At 47.1% G+C, this 26,321-nt stretch overlaps 1 protein-coding gene across 4 annotated transcripts in view; it reads left to right on the top strand.

The window, feature by feature from the left end:
- TRPM8 (transient receptor potential cation channel subfamily M member 8) overlaps positions 1 to 26,321 on the top strand; it is a 65,827-nt gene that overhangs the window by 36,443 nt on the left and 3,063 nt on the right. The window contains exons 5-10 of one of the 4 annotated variants that reach the window (XM_076006067.1): positions 1,444 to 1,621; positions 11,378 to 11,568; positions 19,582 to 19,681; positions 20,782 to 20,815; positions 24,222 to 24,314; positions 25,067 to 25,586. In XM_076006067.1, the coding sequence (XP_075862182.1) occupies positions 1,444 to 1,621; positions 11,378 to 11,568; positions 19,582 to 19,681; positions 20,782 to 20,815; positions 24,222 to 24,272 (554 nt within the window). In that variant the 3' untranslated portion in view covers positions 24,273 to 24,314; positions 25,067 to 25,586. Of the gene's footprint in view, positions 1 to 1,443; positions 1,622 to 11,377; positions 11,569 to 19,581; positions 19,682 to 20,781; positions 20,816 to 21,368; positions 21,906 to 24,221; positions 25,587 to 26,321 lie in introns of those variants that run through there. The other 3 variants (XM_076006070.1, XM_076006068.1, XM_076006069.1) reach the window with 3 other exon arrangements.

The following is a 26,321-nucleotide window of genomic DNA, read 5'->3' on the forward strand; positions in this document are numbered from 1 at the left end:
CTGACTGGAAGTGGCAGGCGGGGTTCAGACAGAGGTTCGCCACCAACTTGCTGTGGATCCTTGGGAGGCGACTCCACCCTGCTGCCTCTCAGTTCCATCGTGGGCCAAACCCGCACAGCGCCCGCTCCCCGCAGGGCACCCGCTGACCGGCACACGCCCGCTCCCCTCAGGGCACCCGCTGACCGGCACACGCCCGCTCCCCGCAGGGCACCCGCTGACCGGCACACACCCGCTCCCCGCAGGGCACCCGCTGACCGGCACACACCCGCTCCCCGCAGGGCACCCGCTGACCGGCACACACCCGCTCCCCGCAGGGCACCCGCTGACCGGCACACACCCGCTCCCCGCAGGGCACCCGCTGACCGGCACACACCCGCTCCCCGCAGGGCACCCGCTGACCGGCACACACCCGCTCCCCGCAGGGCACCGCTGACTGGCACAGCCTCGCACACGCTCAGGTGACGATCTCTGGCCTAAGCCACTCCAGAGGCCGCACATTTATGTCCACAGCCTTCTCCTCTGAGATTGCTCAGACGTGCCTCTGTACCCAGAGAAATCTGGGCACTCCCGTCCAGACACGGACTTCCCCCACAGCCCCCGCAGAAGGGCCTGTCACCACCGTTCATGCTCTTGTGCCCGTCAGAGGCCTCAATGTCATCCTTGACACTTCCTCTGATGTCACCCCCATATCCAGTTCCTCAGCTAGTTTCGTTTCATCTCCTGAATGTTTTTGAACTACAGCTGCTTTCTCTCGTCCCACTGCCACCCCACCCCAAGCCGTCCTCGCCACTGGCTGCTCGATAAAGAAAATCTGATGTGTTGTCTTTCTGTTTAAAACAGTCTAATGGCTACTCATCATTTTTTTTTTTTCAGTGTAAAGGTAAAAAAACGACATGTCTAGTCCCTGCACAGCTCATTCTCTCATTCCCATGGATGTTCCCCCTGCCCCGACCACAGGGCCTTTGCACATGCCACTCACCCTCCTCATTAGGTCATGTGCTTTGCTCCTGCTCATCCTCTGCTCTCAGTCCAGAGACCCTTCTTTCTTGGGAAAGCTATTCCTTAATGAGCTGCCTCAGTTTACACCCACATAGCACCTTGTGCATGTCCTTTTCAGCACTTCTCACGAGCTGAAACTTTAAACTGGTGTGGTTAATAGGTAGATAACTATCTGTCTACCTAAAGAGGCTGGAAGCTTCCTGAAGGCAAAGAACATGTCGACTTTGCCCTTCCTTTGATCCTGATCTTAGCAAAGCCCCTGGTTCATGGTAGCTGCTGGGTAAACACGTGTTGAGTGGATGAACAGGTGGTTCTAAGGCTTGTACCTTGTTTGGACGAAGTGCCTGCGACATTCCACGAGCATCATCTTGCGGCCCCAGGGGTGTCCTCGCCCTCGCCCCTCCAGAGGGTCCTCACTTTGCCTCTTGGTTCCTATGTCCTCAGGAACCACGTACGACTTTTCCCACTGCACCTTCACCGGGAACGAGTCCAAACCCCTGTGCGTGGAGCTGGACGAGCACAACCTGCCCCGCTTCCCCGAGTGGATCACCATCCCGCTGGTGTGCATCTACATGCTGTCCACCAACATCCTGCTGGTCAACCTGCTCGTCGCCATGTTTGGGTATGTGCTCCGCCACGTGGCCGCCAGGTGCCCACCCGTGCCAGGCCCCCCGCCAGGCGGGGCTGGAGGTGCTGGGGCTGAGCAGCCAACGTCCACCCTTAAGGATTTTATGTTCGAGGTCTGGAGGGGATTGGTGGTCTGCAGGGGCTGGTGGCCTTAAAGGGACCATATTAAAAATATGTGTGTCCCTATAGCTGTGCCTTAAGTTTATTTGACACCAAAGACCAGCAGCTATGGCGACCTCCGGTGAAACCGGACTGTGCACGTGGCGTCCGTGTAGCAGTCTCCGCAGACTGCCGTGATGCCGGCCCGCTGGTGACTTAAGTGCAGTTCGGCTCACCTCCAGGATACTTTGATTTTTATGGGGTTCAGTGACACGGATTCTAGGACTTCAAATCAGTCTTTAGTTGGTGTTTTAAAAATTTCTGTTGAAATCAAAATACAAAGGGCAGAGTTGGAGAGGCGACTCCCCTTCAGGGCCCATGTCCAGCAAGGTTGAGGAATAATGATACAGTGACTCTAAAATATTTGTTTGGGAAATTCTCCTTAAGATATTTGGAAAATAATGTTTTCCCTTTCCGCTCCATGTTTCTTAGGGGGGTTTCTAAAAGTCCTATGTGGTAGTTTCGGTTGGAGTTTGGTTTCACGCTGCTCCTTTAGGGTAGATGGTCATTTTACGGACACGAATCCCAGCACTGTCTGACAGACAATTAACAAACAAATATGCAAATTTAATGCATTATTTGTTAAACTTTGGGGTGGAAGAGGACTTTTGAGTTAAAAGCAGAAATGCAGAAGCCAGGACTGAGAAGATAAACCCATTTGATTTTGTAAGGCACTTTTTAAAGGTCAAAGATACCTCAAAGGAAGTCGAACAACAAATGATAGGTCGGGGAAATGTCTCTGATGCTTATGATGAACAAAGGCTTTTAACTCCCAATACAGAAAGAATTTCTGCAAATTTATAAGAGAAAGACAACTCCACTGAAAAACTGTCAGAGAAAACAAACAGGCAATCCAGAGAAGGAAAAGTCAAATGGCCAATAAATCTATGTGACGGCACTCAACCTTGTGGGTGGGAAAATCCAGATTAAAGCAAGAGATGCTGGTTTTGAGCCATCAGGTGAAGGACGGCGCAGGGGAGCCTCCAGCTTTGGGACGCTGGGAGTGGACATTGCCACTGGGAACGGGATTGCCTTTCGTTCTTTGCAAAGTAGTTGAAAACAGCTAGTAAAAGGGATAACACACAGACCTTTGACCTGACGCCCACATCTGGGAATCCATGCTAAAGATATATGCACAGAGATATCCACTGGACCTTGTTCGATGTCTGTCATAGGGGCCTGGTCAAATAAAGTGTATAATATCCATACTATGGAATTATGCAGCTTTTAAAAAGACAAAATTACATCTATGGTTAGTGACTTGGAAGGATGGTTTTTTAAAATATAAAAAACAAATTGCAGACTAATTTTATGGTATAATTATGTTTTCTAACAATAAATAACAAGAACTTAAAAAATCAAGTGTATATGTCACTTGTTACAATGATCACATATTGCGCTGAGATTCCAAGGTGCACGGGCCTGCAGAAGAGGGGCACCTGCCTTTGTGGGTCAGTGGCCTCCCCTTGGGCGGGTCTGGGTGGGGCTTATTGCTCTGGGGACGTCACACATCAAAGGACAGAGCAGTGGGCAGCCATCTGGTCTCCCGGTGTCCAGAGATGTCCTCCTCCGGCCCACCCTCTACACTGTGGCCACAGGGATGTTTCTAAAATGTCATTGTTCTGCTTAACATTCTGGAAGGGTTGTAGTATTTCCCCACAGCTTTCAGGGTAAATTTCAGGCTCCTTGGCTTCCCAAGGCCATCCGTGACCTGGCCTCTGAACACAGCTCCAGGATCCTCCCCTGCTACCCTCCCCTGGCAGGTACCCACGTGTTTGTCTTTGAACAGGGTCACTGGTCACGGCTGATGCTTTTGCGTGTGTGCGTTCTGTCTGGATTCCCTGTTCCATCCCGACCTTCTCCTGCCAGGTGCTCGCTTGCTCTTTATGCAGCTACTCGCGGTCCTTTGCCGGAGTGTCCCCTGAGGGCCTCCCAGCCTGTGCAGGGACTCCTTGGGCCGTACGGTGCTCTGCTCTTGCACAGTAAACTCTGGAGCATGGAGATTGTGCCCGTAACTTCTGCATCTGGCATTTCATGGGTTTGTTCCATGAGTGGAGAGAACAGGTTCTTACCCATGTTTAGTTCATTTTTCAGTTATCAGTTACAAGCTTAGTTCCTGGGGTGTCGTATTATCATACACTGAGACGCGTCAACGCCGAATAACAGGCCAGCAAGGGGTTTGCCATGTAAATGGGTAATGTCTGCTCTGTGCCGGGTGCTGGGCCACAGAGATCCTGTGGCCGTTAGTGTTGTGTGGCCTTAAAGAGGGAACGTGCAACCTTCTCCCTCACCGCCCCTAACTGGCGGCCAGGGAGGGACTGGGGAGTCCAGGGCCTTCCTGACTCATAGGCAGCCAGACAATGTCATGATTGTCATTTGTCCAAGTGACGTCCCAACGTCAGAGGGGCCCAGTGTCTGAGCTGGCAGAGAGGACAAGCAGGAAATGGGCCCTCATGCATCCACGAGAGGGGAGGGAGAGCAGACGGATCCCCAAACCTGAGGTAGAGGCAAGGAGGAAACGGGCAGGCTTGGGTCTTTGCGGCGCTGAGCTGTCCCGCCAGCGCCGGGCAGCCCTGCAGGAAACAGCCGCTGCAGGTGTCTGGGGAACTAACACCAAGGCCAACGGCTCCGAACGCCGTGACCTCTGAGTGCCACTAACTCGGAGAGTCTCAGTGAGGAATCTTGGTGCTCTGAGCCGTTCACAGAAGCCGTCACGAGGACCTCATCACTTTTGTCATCCATGACTTGCATTCCCATCAAGGAATGATGGAAACGGGAGTTGAGGGGGACGGGAGCCCCACCCGCTGTTCCCAGGTTAAGGAGGGACGAGGCCAGTGGCTCGGCGTCTGCAGTCCTGACCGGTAACTCAGGTCTCTTCCCCACAAGCCCTGAGCCATCGCACCAGACCCCACTGCTGCCACATTTGTTGCTAAAGTGTGACAACTAGGGGACATCCCTGCCCTTGGGGAGCCTCCTGGATTAGTCCTGGCTTAAGCCAGAGGCCTCTTCCGTGCTGATCCCTGTCTGGGCACTTGAGAGCAGCGGAGGACACCCCGTCGTGATTCTCGGGTGAGATCCTCAGATGAACGCTTCTGGTCGTTGTTCCTTGTTGTTCAGGGCTTACTCTGTGAGCAGATGGCCCTGGGCTGTGACCCCGGCCTGGCCCCACATCAAAATATTCATTTAAGAGCTTAACCATACACAACGACAGCCTTATTAACTGCAACGTAAATGTCCCCGTGGGACTTCTGGAGGCGAGCTGGAGAGCTCTCTAGATGGTATTGGACAGCGGGAGGAAATGGCTGTGAACATCCGAGATTATCCTACATCAGAATCATCGATCCCAGGCCCTGTGTGGCTTATCAGAGGCACGGAGCGAATTTAAAGTCAGTAAGTGACTCCGGGTCGTCGTCTCGGGAGCTGTGGCGCCTACAAGCTCTGCGTCCTGAAGATGCCTCCCCTGCGCAGTTATGGAAAGGACTCACCAAATATGCCCTATGTGGAACAATTTCTAAGAATAAAATTAGGGGATGGTCATGATGGAGACTCAGACTTTTGGGGGGAGGGGAGGAAATGGGCATTTATTGAAACCTTAAAATCTGTACCCCCATAATATGCCGAAATAAAAAAAAAAAGGAATAATGTGTTTATTACAAATATGCAGAAAAGTAGAAGAAAAGAATCACCTGGTGCACACTGGAGAGTGGGTGCTGCTTCAGTGGTCCAAGGCAGGCTGTCCTAACGGGGCGCAGAGGATGAGAAGAAGAGATCAGGTAGCCGTGGTGACGACAATGGCTAGGGTCCCTCAGCGCTTTCCCACGCGGGGCGCGGGTCCCGGTGCTTTTCGTGCGCTACCTCCTTTAATTATTAATCTTCTTTTGTGTAGGTGTGGGCTTACTACCATTTCACAAATAAGGAGTTGGAGGCAGAGAGAGGTTAAGTTCCTGCTGCTAAGGGAAGAGATGACATGTAAACATATTAAATATAATGGAATGGAATGGAACGTAAGCAGCGTGGACAGGCTCGTTCCAGAGGAGGGAGCTATTAATTGTGAGACGGTGTTGGAGGTGGACCTAGGAACTGCAGCAGCCACCACATGGAGGTGACCTTTGCTCAGGACCCTGCACCCAGAACCTGGAGCACAGGTGGGAGAGGGAGGGGCAGGGATATAGGGCAGGGATCAGCTGCCAAGGAGGGTAAAGAGGGATGCAAGGGCTGGGACCTGGAGAGTCTCTTATGGCATATTAAGGATTTTGGACATTTTCGTAAAGGTGAAGGGAGAACGCATGGGTCTTCACTCAGGTGTATGGCTCTATCTTAATTGTGGTATTCTGTTAGCAATGAACTAACTTGAATTGTTGCTTCAAAAATCAGTGCAATGAACTAGCTGGTTGTCTCTTGCTGTTGGCTGCTGTTGGCGTTGTCCCTGCTCTTTTGATGTGGCAGCATGGGAGGGGAAGCAGGAGGTGTCAGACATACATGCTGGGGCATCGGGAGAGACAAAATGTCAGGGTCACCCCTGGCCACGGAGCAGTACTGCCTAGATATTGCTGGCGTGCGGGGAGGAGTGACAAAGGAAAATGTCTGCAATCTGGGAAAAGTTTGGAGGAGGTGCTCACCTGATAGAAATCTAGCTGACAAGTTTCTTGTATTGCATTTCACTGTGAAATTCTTTCGTTGTTTTAGCGTCGACTTTTTCTTTGTGAATTTTTTGCAGACTTTGCATTCTGTTCTGTTGATCGGTCTTTCTGTTTCGGTTTTTACTACCAAATGGCTTTGATTACTGAGGGTTTTTTTTTTTTTTAAATCATTTTAACATCTGTTGTACAAGCCCCTCCTCATTATTCTTATTCAAAACTTTCCTGGCTTTTCTTGTGTATTTAACTGTCAGAGCAGCCCAAGTCTCATCTTGTGAATCCTTTCCTCTTTCTTCTTCCAAAAAAAAAGTCTTGTGAATTTTATGTGATGATGTTAACTTTATAGAAACATGTAGGGAAAGTTGGCATCTTACCTCCCAGAAAAAAATAGTACGATCTTCATTTATTCAAATATATGTAATTTTTCAGTGAAGTTTTACGGTTTGTTTTACATAGGTCTGGCAGATTTCTTGTTCCTTTATTTCCAGCCATTTGTAGCTGTGAGAGAGATACTATTTCTCTTATGTTTTTCTCAGTGACTACTTTTTGATATGTAGGAAGGATTTTAAGGTTTTTCCTATTTATTTTGGAACAAGTCTCCCTACTGAATTCTCTGTTTTTTCCTTTTTCTTTTTATCATGTCACAGAAGGTTCCTCCTGTTTTTGGTTTATTAAGTTCCCTTCTTCTCTTTTTTTTTTTTTCCTAATGAGAAAAGGATGTTGAATGTTGCCAGAAGACTTTCTAGCAACTATTGAAATGATATTTTTTCCTTTTGATCTAGTATTATGATGAATTATACAAATGATGAATTATATAAATGTTCTTAATATTTAGTCATCCTTCTAGTCTGTGGTCACGGAACATTATTCTTTTAACATACTTGTGGATTTCATTTATGTACAAAGCTATCTGAATTCTGGACGTCTGTTATTTCTTAGTAACATCTCCAATCTCAGTGAACTTCTGGAGTTTTGTCCCTCCGTGGGGGCTTCTGGCCCCGCCTCCTCTCCCGCTCCACTGAGGGCACTTGGCTGGTTCTAGGAGATGGACCGTGGCTGCCACTGCTGATCTCTAGACAGCTGGGCATTTGCCTGGGACAGGACCCTGAGGGCACAAGACATCACTGGAGATGCAGCAATTGCAGAATTCTCTCAGGGGAGCCACCAGGTTGTCAGCAGTGGGCAGGGAGGCTTGGGGAACCATCTGAATTGGGGCAGGTGAGACCCTGGCACGAGAGACGGTCTCTAAGCCGCTCCGCTGCTTTGGTGCTGGCACCAGAAATCCTTTCTCTGCATAGCTCAGTCTCCCAGCTACAGAATTTGAAAACAGTGTCTGAAGAATATAAAAATTATTTTAGCAAAGCAGTTTGAGGCAATGCTCAATTGTGAGCCCCACCCCCCACCCCCCAGAACACTCACGTCTACTTCGCTGAGTCCAGAATTCACTTGAGAGAAAAAGAACATTTTGGAAGCTGCTGCCCTGCGGGGAAGGTGGACCTCAGTGTATAAATAGACCTCAGCGTTCTACATGCAAAGGGGCTTTGGGGTATTAACGTCCACTTATCAGCCAGCTCCCCTCTGCCCCCTGGGGTGTGCTTAAGGATTTTGACTGTTTGTCTGGGAAAGGAATGCTGCTCCCGGATCCACCCTGCCCCGAGTACAGCGGGAGCTGCTGTTCCAACTGGAGGGTCCCGTAGTCAACGGGGCTGTCCTGAGAACACGTGAAATGCTAACATGCAAGGCAGAGCCCTTTGAAACGGAGAATGATACAAATGCGAAGCCTTGTTGATGGGTACTGGCCTCAACACAGACTTTTGGGGGGGGCAGCCGGGGCTGCGATTTGGGCCACATGCACCGAAAGACGCGTGTCTGCAATGCTGCACCTGTCTGCTCCTCTCTGCCTTGTGAACGCCATTCTCAGCTCGCAGGCTGTACAGAAACAGGTGGGGAGGTTGGATTTGGCCCCTGAGCGGCACTTTGCCATTCCTTATTCCAGATGATCTGGGAGTTATGAGCCGTTTTTCCCTGACTCTGAGTGAGCAGTTCAGCCACAGAGCAAATCTCCTCCTCTGCAACCCTTCTCGGCTGCAGTTCCACTCTGAGCTCTCCGAGGAAGGGAAGGAGTCACGCCTGCCTTTCCCCTGCTCTAAGAATCCTAAATATTCCTTTTTCCAATAGGACTTATTACTTCCTTTTGGATAGAACCTCAGAAAGCAACATTTGATGCACTAGAATGGATACAGTTGCTTTTTTGTGTGTGTGATTTTGGGGCAGTGAGTATAATCCATTTTTGATTAGATATGTAAAAGGTTATGTTACTTCTAGGGACAATGATTTGAATCGGGATGGTTATTCCGGACTTTGTCAATCTAGGGTGTTGTTGTCCTGTGTCATGGCAGCGGCAGAGGGGTGCAGTCCCCTTTGCAGGCAGGAGGGTGGGTCACGGTGCGTGGCATCAGTCTCAGTGCAGCCTGACCTACATTCGGAAGAAACCCCGGGCTGACTGCTCGATTCAGTTTGCTTCACTGGAGTGCGTCACAGCCCTGCCTGTTTTTCTCTTGAAAAAATCTACCATTCAGGATTGCCGAGAGGATCCATCAGTAACCACTTTACATGCCGAGAATAGGAGCTTATGCATAATAAATGTTTAATAAACATGGGTCCCTTCCCTTTGGAGACCTCTCCCTGTTGGAGAGGCACTTGCTGCAAAGGTCTGCCTTCCTCAGAATCCAGGACGTGGTCTACACCAGGGGTGGGTCTACACCCCAGAGGCATTCCATGCACCATTGAACACTTTGCTTACAAGCAAAGTTAAACTTGTTAGCAAAGCCATAACCATTATCTGTGTAGGTTAGTGTTTTAAGTAGGTATATGATCTTTTCTTAGCTTAAGATATTTAAGTCTTAGACTGCAATGTACCACGGTGCAAGAATGAGGTAGGGTGCAAGAATGAGGTAGGGTGCAAGAATGAGGTAGGGTGCAAGAATGAGGTAGGGTGCAAGAATGAGGTAGGGTGCAAGAATGAGGTAGGGTGCAAGAATGAGGTAGGGTGCAAGAATGAGGTCTCGCAACAGCTGTAAACAGTTTCTCTGCCTGTTCTCTTCACTGAGGTTTGGCCTTTGAAGACATTACCCAGGATTTGGAGAATGCAGTGCTCTCCCATTCAGGATTTGTGCATAGATTTCAAATGGCTCACTACTGCTTCTTTGGCTCTTGAAGGCATGATTTGATATTAGCAATAAAGGTGTCTTTGGATGGTTGAACTTTACAAATTGTAAAGTGCTCCGTTTAGTTATCTAAGATGCTAAGCTGGGAAGTAGTCCTATGAAATCCTTCTGAAATAGAGCATTGCTTAAAACCTTTCACGCTGTGCTCTGTGAGGTGGTATTGTGTCGTGGTGAAGCCGAGGGACGCTGGGCCAGATGGCAGGGTCCATGTCCCAGCTTCAACACCTTCTGGTTGAGGGACTCAGGCAGCTTACCCGAGCTGCACCTCAACTTCCTGATCTGCTAACTGTAGGTGGTAATAGGACTTAACTGCACAGAGTTGCTTGTAGATTAAACCAATTAATTTAAGCAGACTGCTTAGAACGGTGTCTGTTATATAATGAGTGTTAGCCTATTTTATAGTTTGGGTTTCATTTGTAACTGAAAAAAATCATTGAAATAATCAGTTTTGGGGTAGGACACAATATATATATATATATATATATATATATATATATATATATTTTTTTTTTTTTTTTTTTTTTTTTTGAGACAGAGTCTCGCTTTGTTGCCCAGGCTAGAGTGAGTGCCGTGGCGTCAGCCTAGCTCACAGCAACCTCAAACTCCTGGGCTCGAGTGATCCTTCTGCCTCAGCCTCCCGGGTAGCTGGGACTACAGGCATGCGCCACCATGCCCGGCTAATTTTTTATATATATATCAGTTGGCCAATTAATTTCTTTCTATTTATAGTAGAGACGGGGTCTCGCTCTTGCTCAGGCTGGTTTTGAACTCCTGACCTTGAGCAATCCGCCCGCCTCGGCCTCCCAAGAGCTAGGATTACAGGCGTGAGCCACAGCGCCCGGCCAAAATATATATTTTTATAATTATGTGAGTAATTCATAGTCATTGCACAGTGCTTGGCCAGCACACGGAAACAATGAAGACTGCCTGAGAGGATCGCCACGCGGGGCTGCTCTGTGCATTGTGATTTGCACAGTGAGACCATGTTGTAAGTGCAAGTCGGAGCCTAGTTATTTTCACTTAACATATATGTGAGCATTTTCCCAAAGTATAAAAATTATTCATGAGCATAATTTTTAATGGCTGCATAATGAAATCATATTGATTAACCATAACAGTTTTCTTTGCATTAAACATTTAGGTTGTTCCTTTCCCTTGGGGCAGGGAGGCTGTTACCAATAGTGTTGTGGGCAACAGCCACGTGTTTATATCCATTTACATTTTTTTTTTCTCTGTATCTCCCTTATTCTTAGGTTAAATTTCCAGAAGTAAAGTCACTGTACCAAAGGGATGGACATTTTTAGGGCCCTTGATTAGTGCTAACACACCCTTTTCCCAGACTGTTCACAATTAAGCATGTGTGAGGGGCACAGCATTCCTAGGAGGGTCAGCATCTGGGGGCTTTTTGTATCTCACACAATAACAGTGAATGAAAAAAGAGAATCTTTGAAAAACTCTTGAACTAAAAATAATTTTAAAGTTCATTGAACATTTTTTTTTGTGATTAAAAAAAACAACCATACCCGAAGCCAGACCGACTCTGGGCCCAGCATGAGCTGCAGGTCTCCTGGTGCGGAATTGTCCTGGCCCTTCAGCGGGGCAGGTCCTTCTCCCCTGGCTGGACTTCGAGATTGCAGCAATAGCTCCATGCCAGTGTCGGCGTGTCTGGCGATGCGATGGCGAGGCACGCAAAACGCTCAGCCTTGGCCTTCTCTCCCCTCTCGCCAGCTACACAGTGGGCACGGTGCAGGAGAACAACGACCAGGTGTGGAAGTTCCAGCGGTACTTCCTGGTGCAGGAGTACTGCAGCCGCCTCAACATCCCCTTCCCCTTCGTGGTCTTCGCCTACTTCTACATGGTGGTGAAGAAGTGCTTCAAGTGCTGCTGCAAGGAGAAGAACGCCGAGTCCTCCGTGTGCTGTGAGTGGCTTTTCCCTCTGTGCCTGGGGCCGCGGCAGCGACTAAGCTCAGGGAGGGAGGCCCGGTCCCATCTCAACAGGGAGGAGTTCCTGGGGATTTCACGGCTCACACCTGTACCTGGGCAAAGGTCCGGCGTCAGGCCAGCGATGACACCCTTGAGGGAAAGAGTAGATGAGGAAGTGCCGTAGGTCTGCCGGGATACCCTTTATTTGGGGGAATCACTTTTGGACAAACATAATAATAATGTAAATAGTGTGCTTAACAAGCCGGATTCATGTATCAAATAATGACTTTGTTGCTGCTTTTCATTGCTTCTATGAAATTTATTCTCTGGCAAACTCGAACCCAGACTCCAGCAGGGTTTCTGGTCACCCGCAGGGAAATAGAAAATAGAAAAATCTTACAGTTATTTTACTTGATAAAACATCATCCCAATTTAGAAATTGGACATATGTCCAATCCGTTAACCAGCCTATCAGTTGCTCTCCAGAGGGGAGACTTCCCTCGAACCACCCGTCCCGGCTGGGGGCGCTGTTAGGAGGGGCCGCCGCACATGCCCTCCCTGTTGGCCACCCACCTTCTTCAGGACGGCAGGAGTCACCTGCCCACGTGTCGGTGTGTTCTCTCTCATGTGGTCACTTACCTCCTTAGCCCTGGCAAAATGGGGGGTGCAGGCCACCCAGCGACTCTCCTCACCTGGCTCTGGGAGCAGTTGTCAGCCGGACTCTGTCATCCTTGGCTCTGCCGCCACGCTGTAACTATGGGAGCTGGCACCTGGCTGTCCTCCAGGCATGTGGCAACCCGAGCCAGGCTTGGGTCCCTAACGCCTGATCCCACGGCCACCCAGCCCGTCTTCCCAGCCCGCAGACATGCACAACCCCATCGGGCATGCAAGAGGGAGAGGCCTGCTTTTGTTCATTTGGATGTTTGGACACAAAAGAAAAGACAACAGGGGCGCTTGCCCGTTCCCCTCGCCCCCAGCCCCAGACCTAGGCCAAGGGAGCCGTCTGGGGGCGGGCACAGCTGCGGGCCCACGGCTCCAGCTGGCACGGTGAGTGCCCGGGCACACAGGGCCTTAGCGCACTCGAACGTCTTTTAATTTCTTTTAAAAATCATTAGAAAAAAACAAACCAAAGAAAATTTTTAAATATATAAATCTATTTGTTTTTATACCAATTCGGTCATGAAATATTTTTAACACTTTTTTATGCAGGAAGGGACTTGTGATGGCACATGTGCCTAGGCCTAGGGCGACCAGCTTGTCCTGGTTCACCCCGACTTCCCATCTTAGGCCTGAGAGTCCTGCGTCCCGGCCCCCCAGTTAGGGTGACCAGCTCGTACCCATCACCCAGGGCGATCGGATTGTGAAGTTGAAGGCCCTGCCTCCAAGGAGCTCCCTCAATTTCGGGGCCTGCTGGTGACCCTGCCAAACCTAGGAAAGTCGTAAAGTGGCCCTTCTGAGGGCCTGTCCTTGTTTGGGGCCAGGCTAGGATGGCTGGATGGCTGGGATGGCTGGATGGCTGGGATGGCTGGATGGCTGGGATGGCTGGATGGGTGGGATGGCTGGGATGGCTGGATGCCTGGATGGCTGGGTGGCTGGGATGGCTAGATGGCTGGATGGCTGTATGGGTAGGATGGCTGGGATGACTGGATGGCTGGATGGCTGGATGGGTAGGATGGCTGGGATGACTGGATGGCTGGGATGGCGGGATGGCTGGGCTGGCTGGATGGCTGGGATGACTGGATGGCTGGATGGCTGGATGGCTGGGATGACTGGATGGTTGGATGGCTGGATGGCTGGATGGCTGGGATGACTGGATGGCTGGGATGGTGGGATGGCTGGGATGGCTGGATGGCTGGGATGGTGGGATGGCTGGGATGGCTGGATGGCTGGATGGCTGGATGGCTGGGATGGCTGGATGGCTGGATGGCTGGGATGGCTGGATGGCTGGATGGCTGGGATGGCTGGATGGCTGGGATGGCTGGGATGGCTGGATGGCTGGGATGACTGGATGGCTGGATGGCTGGGATGGCTGGGATGGCTGGATGGCGGGATGGCTGGGATGGCTGGATGGCTGAATGGCTGGCGTCCACTCCCAGGAGCACCCAGTGGGCTGGGGGCTGGCTGGTCCTGCCGTCCTCATGTAGTCTCATACGTGGCATTGGCTGGGCTGTCTGTCAGTGGGGAGCCCCGGTGTCCCCCAGCAGGGGTTTCCATGCAGAGCAGCTGGGTTCCTGCAAAAGGCAGAAGCTGCCCTGCCCCAGGCGTTGTTCACAAAGTCAGGTGACGTCACTTCTGCTGCATCCTATCTGTCAAAGCGAGTCACAGGCCTGCCGTGATTGGAGGGGGTGGAAGATGAGGAAGAGCGGCCTCCAAGCCAGGTGGAAGAATGTGTGGCCCTATTCTGCCACCTGCCGCAGCAGGTAGCACCTGAACAAGCGGGATGTGCTGATCCTCTGACAGGGCCTCCCCTCCCCCCACCAGGGCCTGGTGCCGGCCTGTCCGGGGAGGGTGAGCCCTTCTGCCCCCAGTTCAATGGCGCAGGTAGGGGCAGGTGCACGGGGCTGGCCTGTCCTTAGCTCACCTGCCGTGTGAAGCTTAGGGAGTCTTGAGCAGGCCAGCATTGTCTTTGATGCCTCGAACGATTTGAAATGAAATTTTCTGCCCTCTCACTTCTGCAGCCGCATCCGGCCCGGGAGCTCGGCGCGTGGCTGGCCCGCCGCGCCTTCCTGGGCCCCCGAGCTCCGGCAGTGGAAACGGAGCTGTCAGAACTGGCTTCTTGGTTGCACTCTGAACTTGGCTGCTTTTCCCAAATTGATAGATGTTCACAAGTCATTTGAAGACCTGGCTGTCTTCCATCCTTGCAAAACCCTTTCCTGAGCCCGTCGTTGCGGAGCGGGGTCCGTGGTTGACGCGGATGTCATAGACAGGCGTACACTTGGCTCCAGGAAATGGCCTTCTGCAATTTGGGATGGAGATGAGCTCCTTGATATTTATAAATTATTCAACTAATCTTGTTACTGCAGAGGAGGAAATATCTTTTCCTCTACCCATCTTAGTCTCGTGGCTGAGGTCCCTATAAAAAAAAAGCCAGAGTTACAGAAGAGCGTGCAGATTTAGTTAATGGAGGGTTTGCGTGATTCAGGAACCTTCGTAAAGAAATGAAGAAACAAACTGGAGTGATTTTTTATAGTAGGTTTAGTGAAGAATGGAGGGTTGTGGAGAAATAGGGCAGGGAAAGGGAGCGTGATACAATCTAACGGTCACAAGCTGAGCACGGCCTGTGTGTTCAGCCTCCTCTCTGTGTCCCTGCGACCTCAGAGATGAGGAGGCCCCTGTCTTCTGGACATAAGAAGGCCGCCTCTCACACGAGGGTGTTGTGACCTGCTCCAGGGAAGGTCAAAGAGCCTTCCTAAGTTTTAGGACCTGCTTTAAAGGAGGAGAGTGGGGAAAAGTCAGAGACCTATGATTCTGCGGTTTTCTCACGTTCTTTCAGCTCAAAATATTCAATATGCCATGGTGCCATATCTTGGGGTAGTGTGTCCTAAGCCCCAGCGTCCTTTATATTCTAGGTAGCCACCAGGGACCAATGAAAAAATTCCCATAAAATGTCTAAACAGGGGCATGAAACAAAGGAAAACGACTGAGTTCTTATAAACCCCCAAAGCAAGAGCCTGCCAACCTCCTTTCCTGCTTTGTAAAGCTCACCCCACGTTACCTGCTGATCTGAATTTAAGAAAAACAGAGTAAGTGTGAGGATGGATGGGGGCTGTGCACAGGCATGAAAAGCAGAGCACAAAACAGGCACGGCCTCCATTAGCACGGGGTCAGCTTGCAGGAGACCTTCAGTCCTTAACAGGTATTAACGCTTGGTTCTGGGGACACGGCCATGAGCAAAGCACCTGGGGCTGGGCTTGCAGCCGGGGTCTGGTGAGAGCTGGGCCAGAGGAGAGACAGTGGGTGTCCCGGGGCGCCAAGGTGCAGGGGTGAGGGGCCTGAGAGAGCTGACTCAGCAGAGACACCCCACGTGACTATCCCCGGGCAGCCCGGCCCTGGGCATGTGGTGTGGAGCAGGACAGAAGCTCCCCACCCTCACATGGGCTCACAATCCAGGGAGAGTGGCGAGGAGAATGAAAACTAAAAAGCCTTAGTTGAAAAGCATGGGAAGCACTGATTTTAGGGAGTGTGCAGAGAGCCATGTGGACGGGATTCTCCCTTAGGTTTTATTTCCAAAATTGCCCTCAACTCCCAATTATCTACCTAGCAGAGCCTTTTCTTTTTCCCAAAATCTAAGGGAGAATCCAGTCCACATGACAAAAGGAAAAGGGTTAGGTTGTTCTTCCCTCCATGCTGGCTTTTGCTGCAATGAGTTATTGTTCCTCTGCTTGGTGCAGGCCTTGTTCCTGCGATTCCCGGGCCTCGTGTCTTCCGATGGCTGCTGGATATGTTTGTGTCCTGGTTTTTTCCCAACAGTATCTGATAAAATGGTCACCAACTGCCATCTTTGGATCATGTTCTATATGGGGCTGATTATTCCTGTCCCTCTAGTGTAACCCCTAATATTTTGAAGATGCAGAAAGTAAAAATATAAATTTTACTAACCTAGGCATGACAATTGGTGGCAATTAAGAAGAATTTAACTTGCCAAGAACTTTTTGTGGGGTTCTTTAAATACATAGAAGTAGAGGCCAGACACTCAAATACGACCTTAAATATTGGTCATGACATACTTCCCTGCAGCCATGCGCCCTGAAGCCTGTCCTTCAGAACCTAAACTCCTGTCACAGCCTACAGGGGCATCGTAGCCAGCTCTTCTAACAGCATTATTTTAAGACATTAAGTGTCACTCTGGGGATGTCACTAACTATCAGACATATGCGATTGCCTTTCGTAATGAGGAAAGTGTTTTGACAACCTGGATAAGTTGGCGTCTTTCTCCCCCTCATTTTGTCTTGGAAGACACAATGACTCATTTCTAATGCGAAGAATAAAAAGTCTTTGTATCAGAAATGGGATTTGGAAGTTGAGCTGTGGGATTTGACTATACTCGAAGATGACACACAAATATCAGAGGCACTTAATGACAAGCCCCGGGAGTACCTTTGGTCTGTCTTGGAACCGTGTCTTGATGAGCGTCCCTGGGACCCGGGCGATGACCTAGTCCAGGACTTCAGATAACAGAAGCCTTGCAAGTTTCTTATTTTTTTTTCTGAATGGTTCTAGAGAAAAAAACAACGGATAAAGTTGCAGCAAGAAAGATTTTGGCTCAGTATAGAGAAAAAACAATGTGTAGCAATTAGTGCTATTTTGGAAATGAAATGAGTTACTCTGAGGTAGTGAGCTAACTGCCTGTCACTAGTGGGAATCAGGCCAGGGACGGGTGGGTGGAGAAGCTGGATGGGATAAAGCTCCTTTCTCCAAAGACATGTCACATTCAGTCCAGGATCAGTGGAATCCGGAAACTCGGTGTACAAGTAAGGACAAATTATTAATATTACAGTGCTCCGGATTAAGGATGAGGTTGAAAAGACAGGACAAAATGCATTACATCCCCCCAAAACTTATTTAGTGATTAAGCGTAACATGAACATAAAATGAAAAAACATGGCCAGAGAGTGGGAAGGAGCCCAGCTTGGGGCAGCGACCAGGTGAGTCAGAAACGAGCAATGTCAACCTGGACTTGTCTCCTCAGTGGGCTTCTGTCCTCACGGTGATTGGAGAAACGGTGTGAACTCTTGACATTTTCCCTCTTCAAACGGTTCTTATTCTCAGGAGGAAATAAAGAAATAGATCATGTGGGAGACCACAGAAGGACAGGATCTTTCTCCACCCACTGACGATGCAGTGACGATGAGAGAGAGGGAGCCGAGAGTCCCGTTGGCTACCTGGAGACTCCCCAGGGTCACATGTGGTCACTGCCTGCCCATTTGCTCCCCCTCCTTGGAGATCCCTAAATCCAGAAACCACAGCAGCCTGGTTGCTAGAACCTCTGGTTGGCAATTAGTTTCTTATCTGTACTTTGCTTAGGTTTCCCAATGATGGGGAAGTCATGGGTTTGATTTTGAAATTCTCCTTCTTTGGAGAAAAATGCAAAATGTCTCAAATAATTTTCAGAAAAGCGGAACCCAAATTTTGACTGTTGGTAATTTTTGGTGATATCTTCAAGCAATAAAAAAGCATACTACCCAGTAATTGCTTTTTAATAAAATGTATTGTTTTTTATGATTCAGAGAGCAGTTCATATTCATTGTAGAACATTTGAAAAATGCGGAAAAGCGTAAATAAAGCTGAGGAGCACATGTCACCTGTCATCCAGAGATAAATACTGTCAACATGCTGGTGTTCATTTCGTTATTCTTATGTGGGTGTTTAATAATTGGATTGCTCTATGCATACACATTCATAATCTAACTTGGTTAACTAATGATACATTGTAAACACTTTCCATATCCATAAATAAAAACCTATATGACAATTTTTAACCATGGAACCCATGGAAATACTATAATTAATTTAACCAATCCATTGTTGCTAAATATGTAGATTGTTTTGACTCTTTTGTTAGCATATAACATTGTCATAAAGAGTTTTATGGATTCATTTTTGAGCACATCAATAATGTTTTTCCTTTGAGTTATTTCTAAAGAGAAATATCTAGATAAAGTGTGTGCCCACTTTGAAGTCTTTGTATATTGCCTGTTTTTCCCAGACCCTTACTAACCTAAGGCTGTGACAATTGCCAGATTTTTCCCATTATGTGGGAGTCCTGTTCCTCCACATTTTTGCCCAAACAGGATATAGTCATTGTTTCAGACCCTGCTAGTTTTCCAGTGTGGTTGGTGAAAATGCCACGTCATCATTTCAACTAGCATTTCTTTGACTGTTACAGAGGTTGATCGTGTGTTTTGGGTCCCTTGTCATCATCCTTGCTCTTTGTCCATCCATGTCCAGGAGTGTCTGTCCTCTCTGTGTTGATGGTTAAGTACCTGCCTTGGCCTTTACATATTTTGGTTAGGATAAAAGACATTGTAGGCCACTTTACTAGGAAAAATACAATTGGAAAAAATTAGTTAAGAATTACTTTGTAAAGTGAATAACTACCATTTAAACACAAATCCATATTTGCTATGTAGCATTTGCTTAAATCTAGCCACTTAAACATTGGTTCTGCCTTTGGCCCCCAATTAATTCTTTTTAAATCCAGAAAGATCTTATAATTGTTCCTAAACTCTAAGATGTTGATGAATAAATTTAAATGGTAATTTAAAAGTAAAAACTACATAAATTTATTCCAAGCCGACACCTATAGGAACATATGTGCTTCCCTGTCCCTCTGAATCCAGGTGTAGGGTTGATGTTTGTTGCATTAAGCAGAGGCGACGTGTTGATCCGTTCCTCTGTTTTCTGTCATCTGGAAGGCTCAGGCACTGTAGGAAGCTGAGCTAAGAATCTTAACTGGAGCATGGCCTAGGCGAATTCTACAGCATGTCCTGGCTTAGGTGAGTTTTCTTGGAGGTCCACACCCAGACTGCATGTTTCAGGAGGACAAGAACAATGTTTTGGGCTTATTTTCCTCTCCTTTTAAGTTCCTACCTCAGTTTCAGGTTGAGAGTTAGGACAAAATCCATCAGAAATTATCCAACTGAATGGTTTAGCATTTTTACGTCACCAGGATGGAAGAAGAACACGTATCAAATGTGAGAGCCAAACTCATTAGTGGAATGATTTTGCTAAGTCACAAACCCAGAGGGTTTGGACCGATGTCCGTTTAGAATAAAGATTGCCTTCCTCTTTCACACAGGCAGCTCCAATTCCTCATCGTCACCAGGAAAGCGTTAGTATTCCCCGCACTGATCCTGTCACCAGGAAGTAGCTTTAGGCAGATCTGCCTGCTCAGGACGGATCTGGTTCTTCTACTTCTGGAGTCTCAAAGAATGCCTGGCAGGTGTTTATTTAGGAGGCAAGGAGCAAATGAAACAATTTGAATGTTTTTCTTTTTCTCATTATTCAAGGTTTCAAAAATGAGGACAACGAGACTCTGGCGTGGGAAGGTGTCATGAAGGAAAATTACCTTGTCAAGATCAACACGAAAGCCAATGACACCTCGGAGGAGTACGTCGCCGTTCGTTTCTCTTTGCAAGGCTCCCTTTGTATACGTATAAGCCGGCAGGGCGCAGGCAGCTCTCTGAGCAAACTCGGTAAAGGGCATTTTCAGCAGAGAGCAATAGGAACACAAAGATACGACCCAGGCAGTTGAAGATGAGAAACACATAAAAATATCACCCACCTACTGTCCTGATTGTCCTTCAAGGCCCTGGGGGAGAAGGAGGTGTTTGGAACCTGCAGCACAGGACCATGGAACCTGGTTAACAAGAGGGTGGGTCCCCGTGTCGTGGCTGCAGAGGTGGGTTCCAGCAAGACTCACGGGTCATGGGTAATTGGCATTATCTTGCAGGTGCCACTCACCTATTTATCTCTGTAATGAAGACGTATAGATGGAAAACCCATTTAGTTGATCTGTTACAGGCTATCCGTGAAAAGTTATGAGCATCATTTATGAATCACATAGAGTTGTTAAAAACATCCACGTGATTCGTAAATATGTTTGTTAAACATCTTATGAAATAGATGGGTCAGAGCTAAGTCTACAGGAGGCCCACAAGGAACGTATTGTGAAGCCTACAGAAGCATGCTCTTCTTACTGTGAGGGGTCACATTCTGCACTGACAGCTGTCACGCTTCCTGAGTGTTCAAAAATACACCTCAAGATTCACTCTAATAAAATATGAGTGTCTACAAGCTCAAGGAGCCCCTTTGTTGGGCCGAGCACAGCTGGTGAAAGAGGCATGCGAGGGTCCCTCTCTTTGAGCAATAGGGAGGGCGCCGCTGCACCCCTCTGCTCGTAGACTCTGAGATCTTGATTTGGGGAGGGAGGGACAGACCTTCCAACCCATCCTCCACCACCCTACTAGCAGCGGTGGTGTTTATGTGATCTCCTTCTAATTGGTATTAGAGAGGAATTCTGCTTCCTTTGGGCATTAGGAAGAAAATCAGAAAAGTAAACACGCTGATTCTTGATTTAGCTGAAAGTGAAAATGACCTGAATTCTGTACTTGAAAAGACTGGAAAAGGGAGCCTGACAGCCCTCTCTCAGTCTCTTTTTCCCTTGCTCACTTTCTTCTTCTTCTTCTTCTTTTTTAACTTCCTTGCAGAATGAGGCATCGGTTTAGACAACTGGATTCAAAGGTATGGTTCTGTTTATAGTTTGAGAATTTTTTTTTTTTTTTTGTCACTGATATGTTCGAGCTTTCAGCTAGAGGCCAGTGGTTATGGCAAGAAAATAAAAGAAGTTAATTGTTAAAGAAAAACATATGAAATGTTCCGTATTCTGCTGTCTTCACTCATCATGGAAGGGCTGGGTGCTGGGGCCCAATTGCTCCTTATGCTCCCAGCCTGCGTGGGGAGGAGACCTGAAGTCCACTGCCATGGTGCCTGAAATCTTTCTGCTTCTGTCTGACTCGGGGGCCCCTCTTCTTTTTCATTCAGCTCTTGGGACAAGTGAAGATGCTTGCAATTGCAGGGAACACCAGAAAGCCCACTAGAGCTTTTAGGGAGCCCGTATGCCTCTATGCTAGTCTTTGCTGCCACCCTGGTTTGTTACCTATTTTATTTGGAGGGGATCGCAAACATGTGCGTGAACACGTGTGAACACCGGGCACAGAGAGTGTGCCCGCCCCCACTCTGAGCTGGTAGCCAGGAATTATGATCAGGTGCAGCAGAAATTACAGTTGATCCCTAGGTGCTGGATCCCTGTTAGGCTCTGAAGAGGAGGTGCTATTCGGTATTCTGTCATTGGAATTTTGAGGATGGCATTCTGGAGGATGACGTTCACAGACTCTCCCGGTGTTGTGCTGCTAGACAACATCCCGTCTGGTTTGGCAAATCAACAGCTCCCAGTGTCTTGTGCATAGTAGGACCTCAGTCAGTGTTTGTCGAATGAATAAATGAACAAAAGATGCCCTTTGCAGAGCACTGACATGATAGTTTATCTGTTCAGAGTTTCTTGTGTGTTTACTTATGTGCTATTTATCCCAATGTCTGGCAGCTGTGAAGGCCGGGAAGCATGGATCGCTCTAAGCAGCTACGAAGACAGGCAGTGTGAACCAGGGGAGCACTGAGGGGAAGGAAGTGGGGGACTGGGTCATTCTGTGTAGAAACGTGCTTACCTCTTTATAGGGCTGGATTTTATTCCCCCCACAAGGGAAGGCTCCAGGGAGTTCTAAAACCCCAGAGGGAGGTGTCTCACACGCTGCTTTCAAGGTGCTGAGTGCTCAGAATGGCCATGTGGGAGGGGCTTAGGCAATGGGGGTGGGGGCGGGTGGGGAAGGCACTTGAGACTCGTCTAGGTGTTGTGTTTGTAAAGAACACAGTCCAGTTCGTGTTGTTGTTTGTTGTTTCCCCGTGCGTTTATTTGTGTGGCTTTGGAGGGAGCTGGTGGAACGCCGTCTCAGGGGCCAGGCTAACGCTTCCCCAGGCCACACCCCGGTCCTGACCCTACTCTGGGACGGGCTGAGGATGGACAAGGAGGCAACAGGGGATGTGGGAAGAGAGGGACAGGGAGGACGCCTGGCCCTCCAGGGCCCTGTGTCAGAGGAGAGTCAAGAAAATCAGGGATGGGGACAAGCTGACCTAACTCCCAGGGACGGAGCTGTCCGTGGACCGGGACCCCGGCTGCACGGTGCAGGCCCCGCTGTCACTTGTCACTCAGTGGTCTCACTGCCTCTGTCGTCTCCCCACCTGTGTCCTCGTGCCTCCCCCTCTGAGCTACAGACATCCCCTCCTTCCCACTCACCAGGAACTGTAGGCATTGTCTTTTGTTTCTTGAGCAAGCTTTTGGAGATTTTTTTTTTGTTGCTTTTAAATTATTTTTTAAATGCTTTATTGACATATCACTGAGATATAAAATTGTATACACTTAAGGTGTACAATTTGATGTTTTGATGCATGTATACATTGAAGAATGATCACCACAATTCAGCCCAGCTAATTAACCCATCTATTCCCTCTCCATCGTTACCATTTGTGTACGTTTTGTGTGTGTGTGTGTTGGAGGGGGTGAGATTTAATTTATAGTCTATCCTGTTAGCAAATTTCATGTGTACCATACAGTGTTGTGAACTCTGGTTACCAGGCTGAGCGGTAGATCTCTAGAACTTATTCATTCTTCATAGACGAAACTTTGTGCCCTTTGACCAACATCTGCCCATTTCCCCTCCCCCTAGCCCCTGGCAACCAGCGTTCTACTCTCTGCGTCTATGAGTTTGACTATTTTAGAGTCGACACACAAGTGATACCATGTAGTGTTTTTGTGTCTGGCTTATTTCACTTAGAATGATGTCCTCTAGCTCCATCCATGCTCTCACAAATGGCAGGATTTCCTTCCTTCCTTATTTTAAGGCTGAATAGTATTCCATTATATGTATGCACCAGGTTTTCTTTGTCCATTGATTTGTTGAGGGACACTTAGGTGGTTTCCATATTTTGGCTGTTGTGCATAATGCTGCAGTGGACATGAGAGTGCACCCATCTCTTTGTCTTCTCTCTCATTTTTGGATTTATTATTTGTATCTTCTCTCTTTTTTTATTAGTCTAGTTAAGTGTTTGTTGATTTTGTCTTTTAAAAAAACCACCTCTTACTTTTGCTGATTTTTTTTTCTATTGTTTTGCTATTCTGTATTTTATTTATTTTGCTCTTGGAGTCTTATGCTCTACTCGAAACAGCTATTCAAAGTCACTTTACTATTAACAAATACAGAGCTCTCCAAAAAGCCCCTGTAGGGAATAAAAAAATTTCTCCATCTCATTATACCAGAAAACAAAGTTATTCACAATTGATTTATGTATTTTAGGCAGCCATCAGCCTTTATTTTTTTTAAGTTAAAGGAAGAAGTTATTACTGGAAATAAGCCTAATTTAAACACATATTTTTCTTGAGTGAGTGATATAGCAAGTTAGAAAACAGCTGTACAGACATTGCATTATATCCATGAGCTTTTATCAAGTGTACTAATATGGCATGTAATTTAAAATGAGCCTCATGCATTTTGTGTAATAAATTTGTGAAACATGTATCAAGAATAATGTTATTATGCCTTTTCCTAAAATTATGTTTTAGTATTATACTGTTTGTGTGTGAGAAGGGAGACATTTTATTTGCAAAAATTTGATTTATTAGTATTATACCATATTATTTTTATAAGTAAAAACTCTTACCAAAGCAAAAATTTGATTACTATCTTATAATTTCATTAGTATTAGTTATATATAACACTATTATTTTTACATATTACTTCTCTGTCTCATTGCAATCTACTCTTTCTATGTGGAAGCCCCTAGTGAGTCGCATTTGAGTAAAGCCAATATTAATTGGTTTACTAATTGGTTACTAATTGCTGATGCTGTGATTTCAGAAGGTAAGCGATGAACAGGGTCTGAAATATCACTGCCACTCGCATTCTGCCTTGTCCCAGGTGTGCCATCCTTGCTGTTTAATACACATGTCTGTTTCATGGAAAAGCCTTAGAGGAATAATTCAAAACTGAACCTTGGAAAATTTATCTTAAGACCAGTTCTATTTCTTTCTCTTTCCAAGATTAATGATCTCAAGGGTCTTCTGAAAGAGATTGCTAATAAAATCAAATAAAACTGCATGAACCCTAATGGAGAAAAATCTCATTATAACAAGGTGAGTCACTCTAATGGCTTTTTTCTTTGTTGTAAAAATTTACATAGCTTAAGACTAATTTAAAATCATAATGTTTTCCTCAGTTATTTTATTTTCACATATGATCAAATTTTAAAATAATGTATATGCAAAAAAAAAAATCAAGTAAGAGAGAGATACAGAAAGAAACAAGCAGAAGCCTCTCCTCACATTGCCTTACCCTTCAATTTTGCTCCCACACCAGGGGTGAGCACTGCCAGAGGTAGAGTACAAGTGCCCTGGAGGACCTTTTAAAGCACTTGCAATCTATACAACTATTTTGGCATAAATTGAAACAAAGTCATGCTGCGTTGACCTGCTATTACTTTTTCTTCCTTAACTCTATATCGGATCAGTGCCTAAAAATGTACCTATTCTTATGATATATTATTATGCTTATTGCTGTGGGATAAACAAATGTATGTTGATTGCCTTTTTTATTAGCAAAAAATACTTTAGTGAGGCCTTCAAGGTTTTTAGCAGTAGCTCCTTTGCACAATAAAAATGTATTTGAGTTAACTGGCAAACTTTAACCCAAGGCTTTGCTCTGTGGTCTTTCCATTTTCATTATGTTTTCCCGTTACCTGTCCAAATCCTGAAACCAAATGTTAAAAATGTGCTTAGAGACATGTGGAGTTAGGAAGAAAACATTTTTTATTTTTTTTGAGAAAGGAAATCACAAGGAATGGAAATACAGGTAAGCATTCCCTCTTCCCTTCTTTCCTTCCTTCCAGGACTATTTATTGTGTGCCTGCTAAGTGCCTAGAACTGTGCTGGCCCCTGAGCACCGGCCACATTTAGTGACCTCCACCTGTGCGCTAAGTATTCACACTGCAGAATTCTCTTCATGTGCTGCAGGGGGAATCATGTCGCATCAGGTTCCTTTCAATCTTTGTGGTCACCCAGTTCTTTTCCTTGGGTTCTGACAGTTATAGATCATGTTTAAAAGCTCTGTATCATGGCGGGCTTTGTCAGAGCAGGACTGATGCATATTTGATGTAATCTGAAAGGCAGGCACAACCTCCTGATCTGCTTGAGAACATAAGCCTTGCATATTTAGGAAGAACTTATTTCAACTCCTTCATAATGGTGCTTAATGAAAACAACATTAAACCTTGCAATAAATTATAATTTGGTTTTCGAAATACTTACCATTATGTATAATTTATGAGCTAAAATATAGAAAAAACAATCAGGAATAGATAAAATAATTAAAAATGATAAAAATCTAAAGGCACCCTCGTAATATCCTGAAATAAAAATAAATTAAATAAATGAATAAATAAAGGTGACTAAAGAGTAGTAATAATTAGAAAAGAGCCAGATTCAGACACGCACATCCCTCTCCAATCTCCTATCTTCTCATATCTCGTTCTTTCTCAGATGTATAGACTGTGAGTAAATTGGGCAAACAGACTGGCTTCCTACCAACTGGCCCTTTGCTTAACCTTAAATCTGTATTAATAGATTGAGAGTTAAATAACTGGTGAACAGAAATGAAGGGGGACAGGACACCACTTGCTTGCTGTGTGTGCAGGTGTGGATACACGCATCCATGGAAGAAAGGAGCGCGTGAGAAAACAGGTGCCCTTGAGTTCTGAACCACTGACATCCTTAGAAACGATGAATCTGCCATGTCCAATTTTTGCATACTTTTTACTTCTAGATATAAGATTTTTATTTTGCCGTTGTCTGTTTGTCATATCACTAAGACCTTCGCTGGAAATGTAATCTTACAGGCAACCAGCTACATGCAGCTAAACATACTCCTGCAGGGCTCCCTGTGAGGCTGCCCCTGGAGCGGTGAGGGAGCCTGTCCCTGGGGCTCTGGCAAGGGAAGGGAGTGTCAGCCGCTGGTGGGCGTGACCCGGCACCCGTGGAGACAGGGCAGGGAGCTGACACTTGGGGCAAGTCTTCACCAATTCTCCCGTCTCCACCCTGAATCAATCTTTGGTGCGGTAACTCGGGATGAAATAAACAGACAGTTGT

The sequence above is a fragment of the Microcebus murinus genome, chromosome 8 (assembly GCF_040939455.1).
Source record: "Microcebus murinus isolate Inina chromosome 8, M.murinus_Inina_mat1.0, whole genome shotgun sequence".
NCBI lineage: Eukaryota > Metazoa > Chordata > Mammalia > Primates > Cheirogaleidae > Microcebus > Microcebus murinus.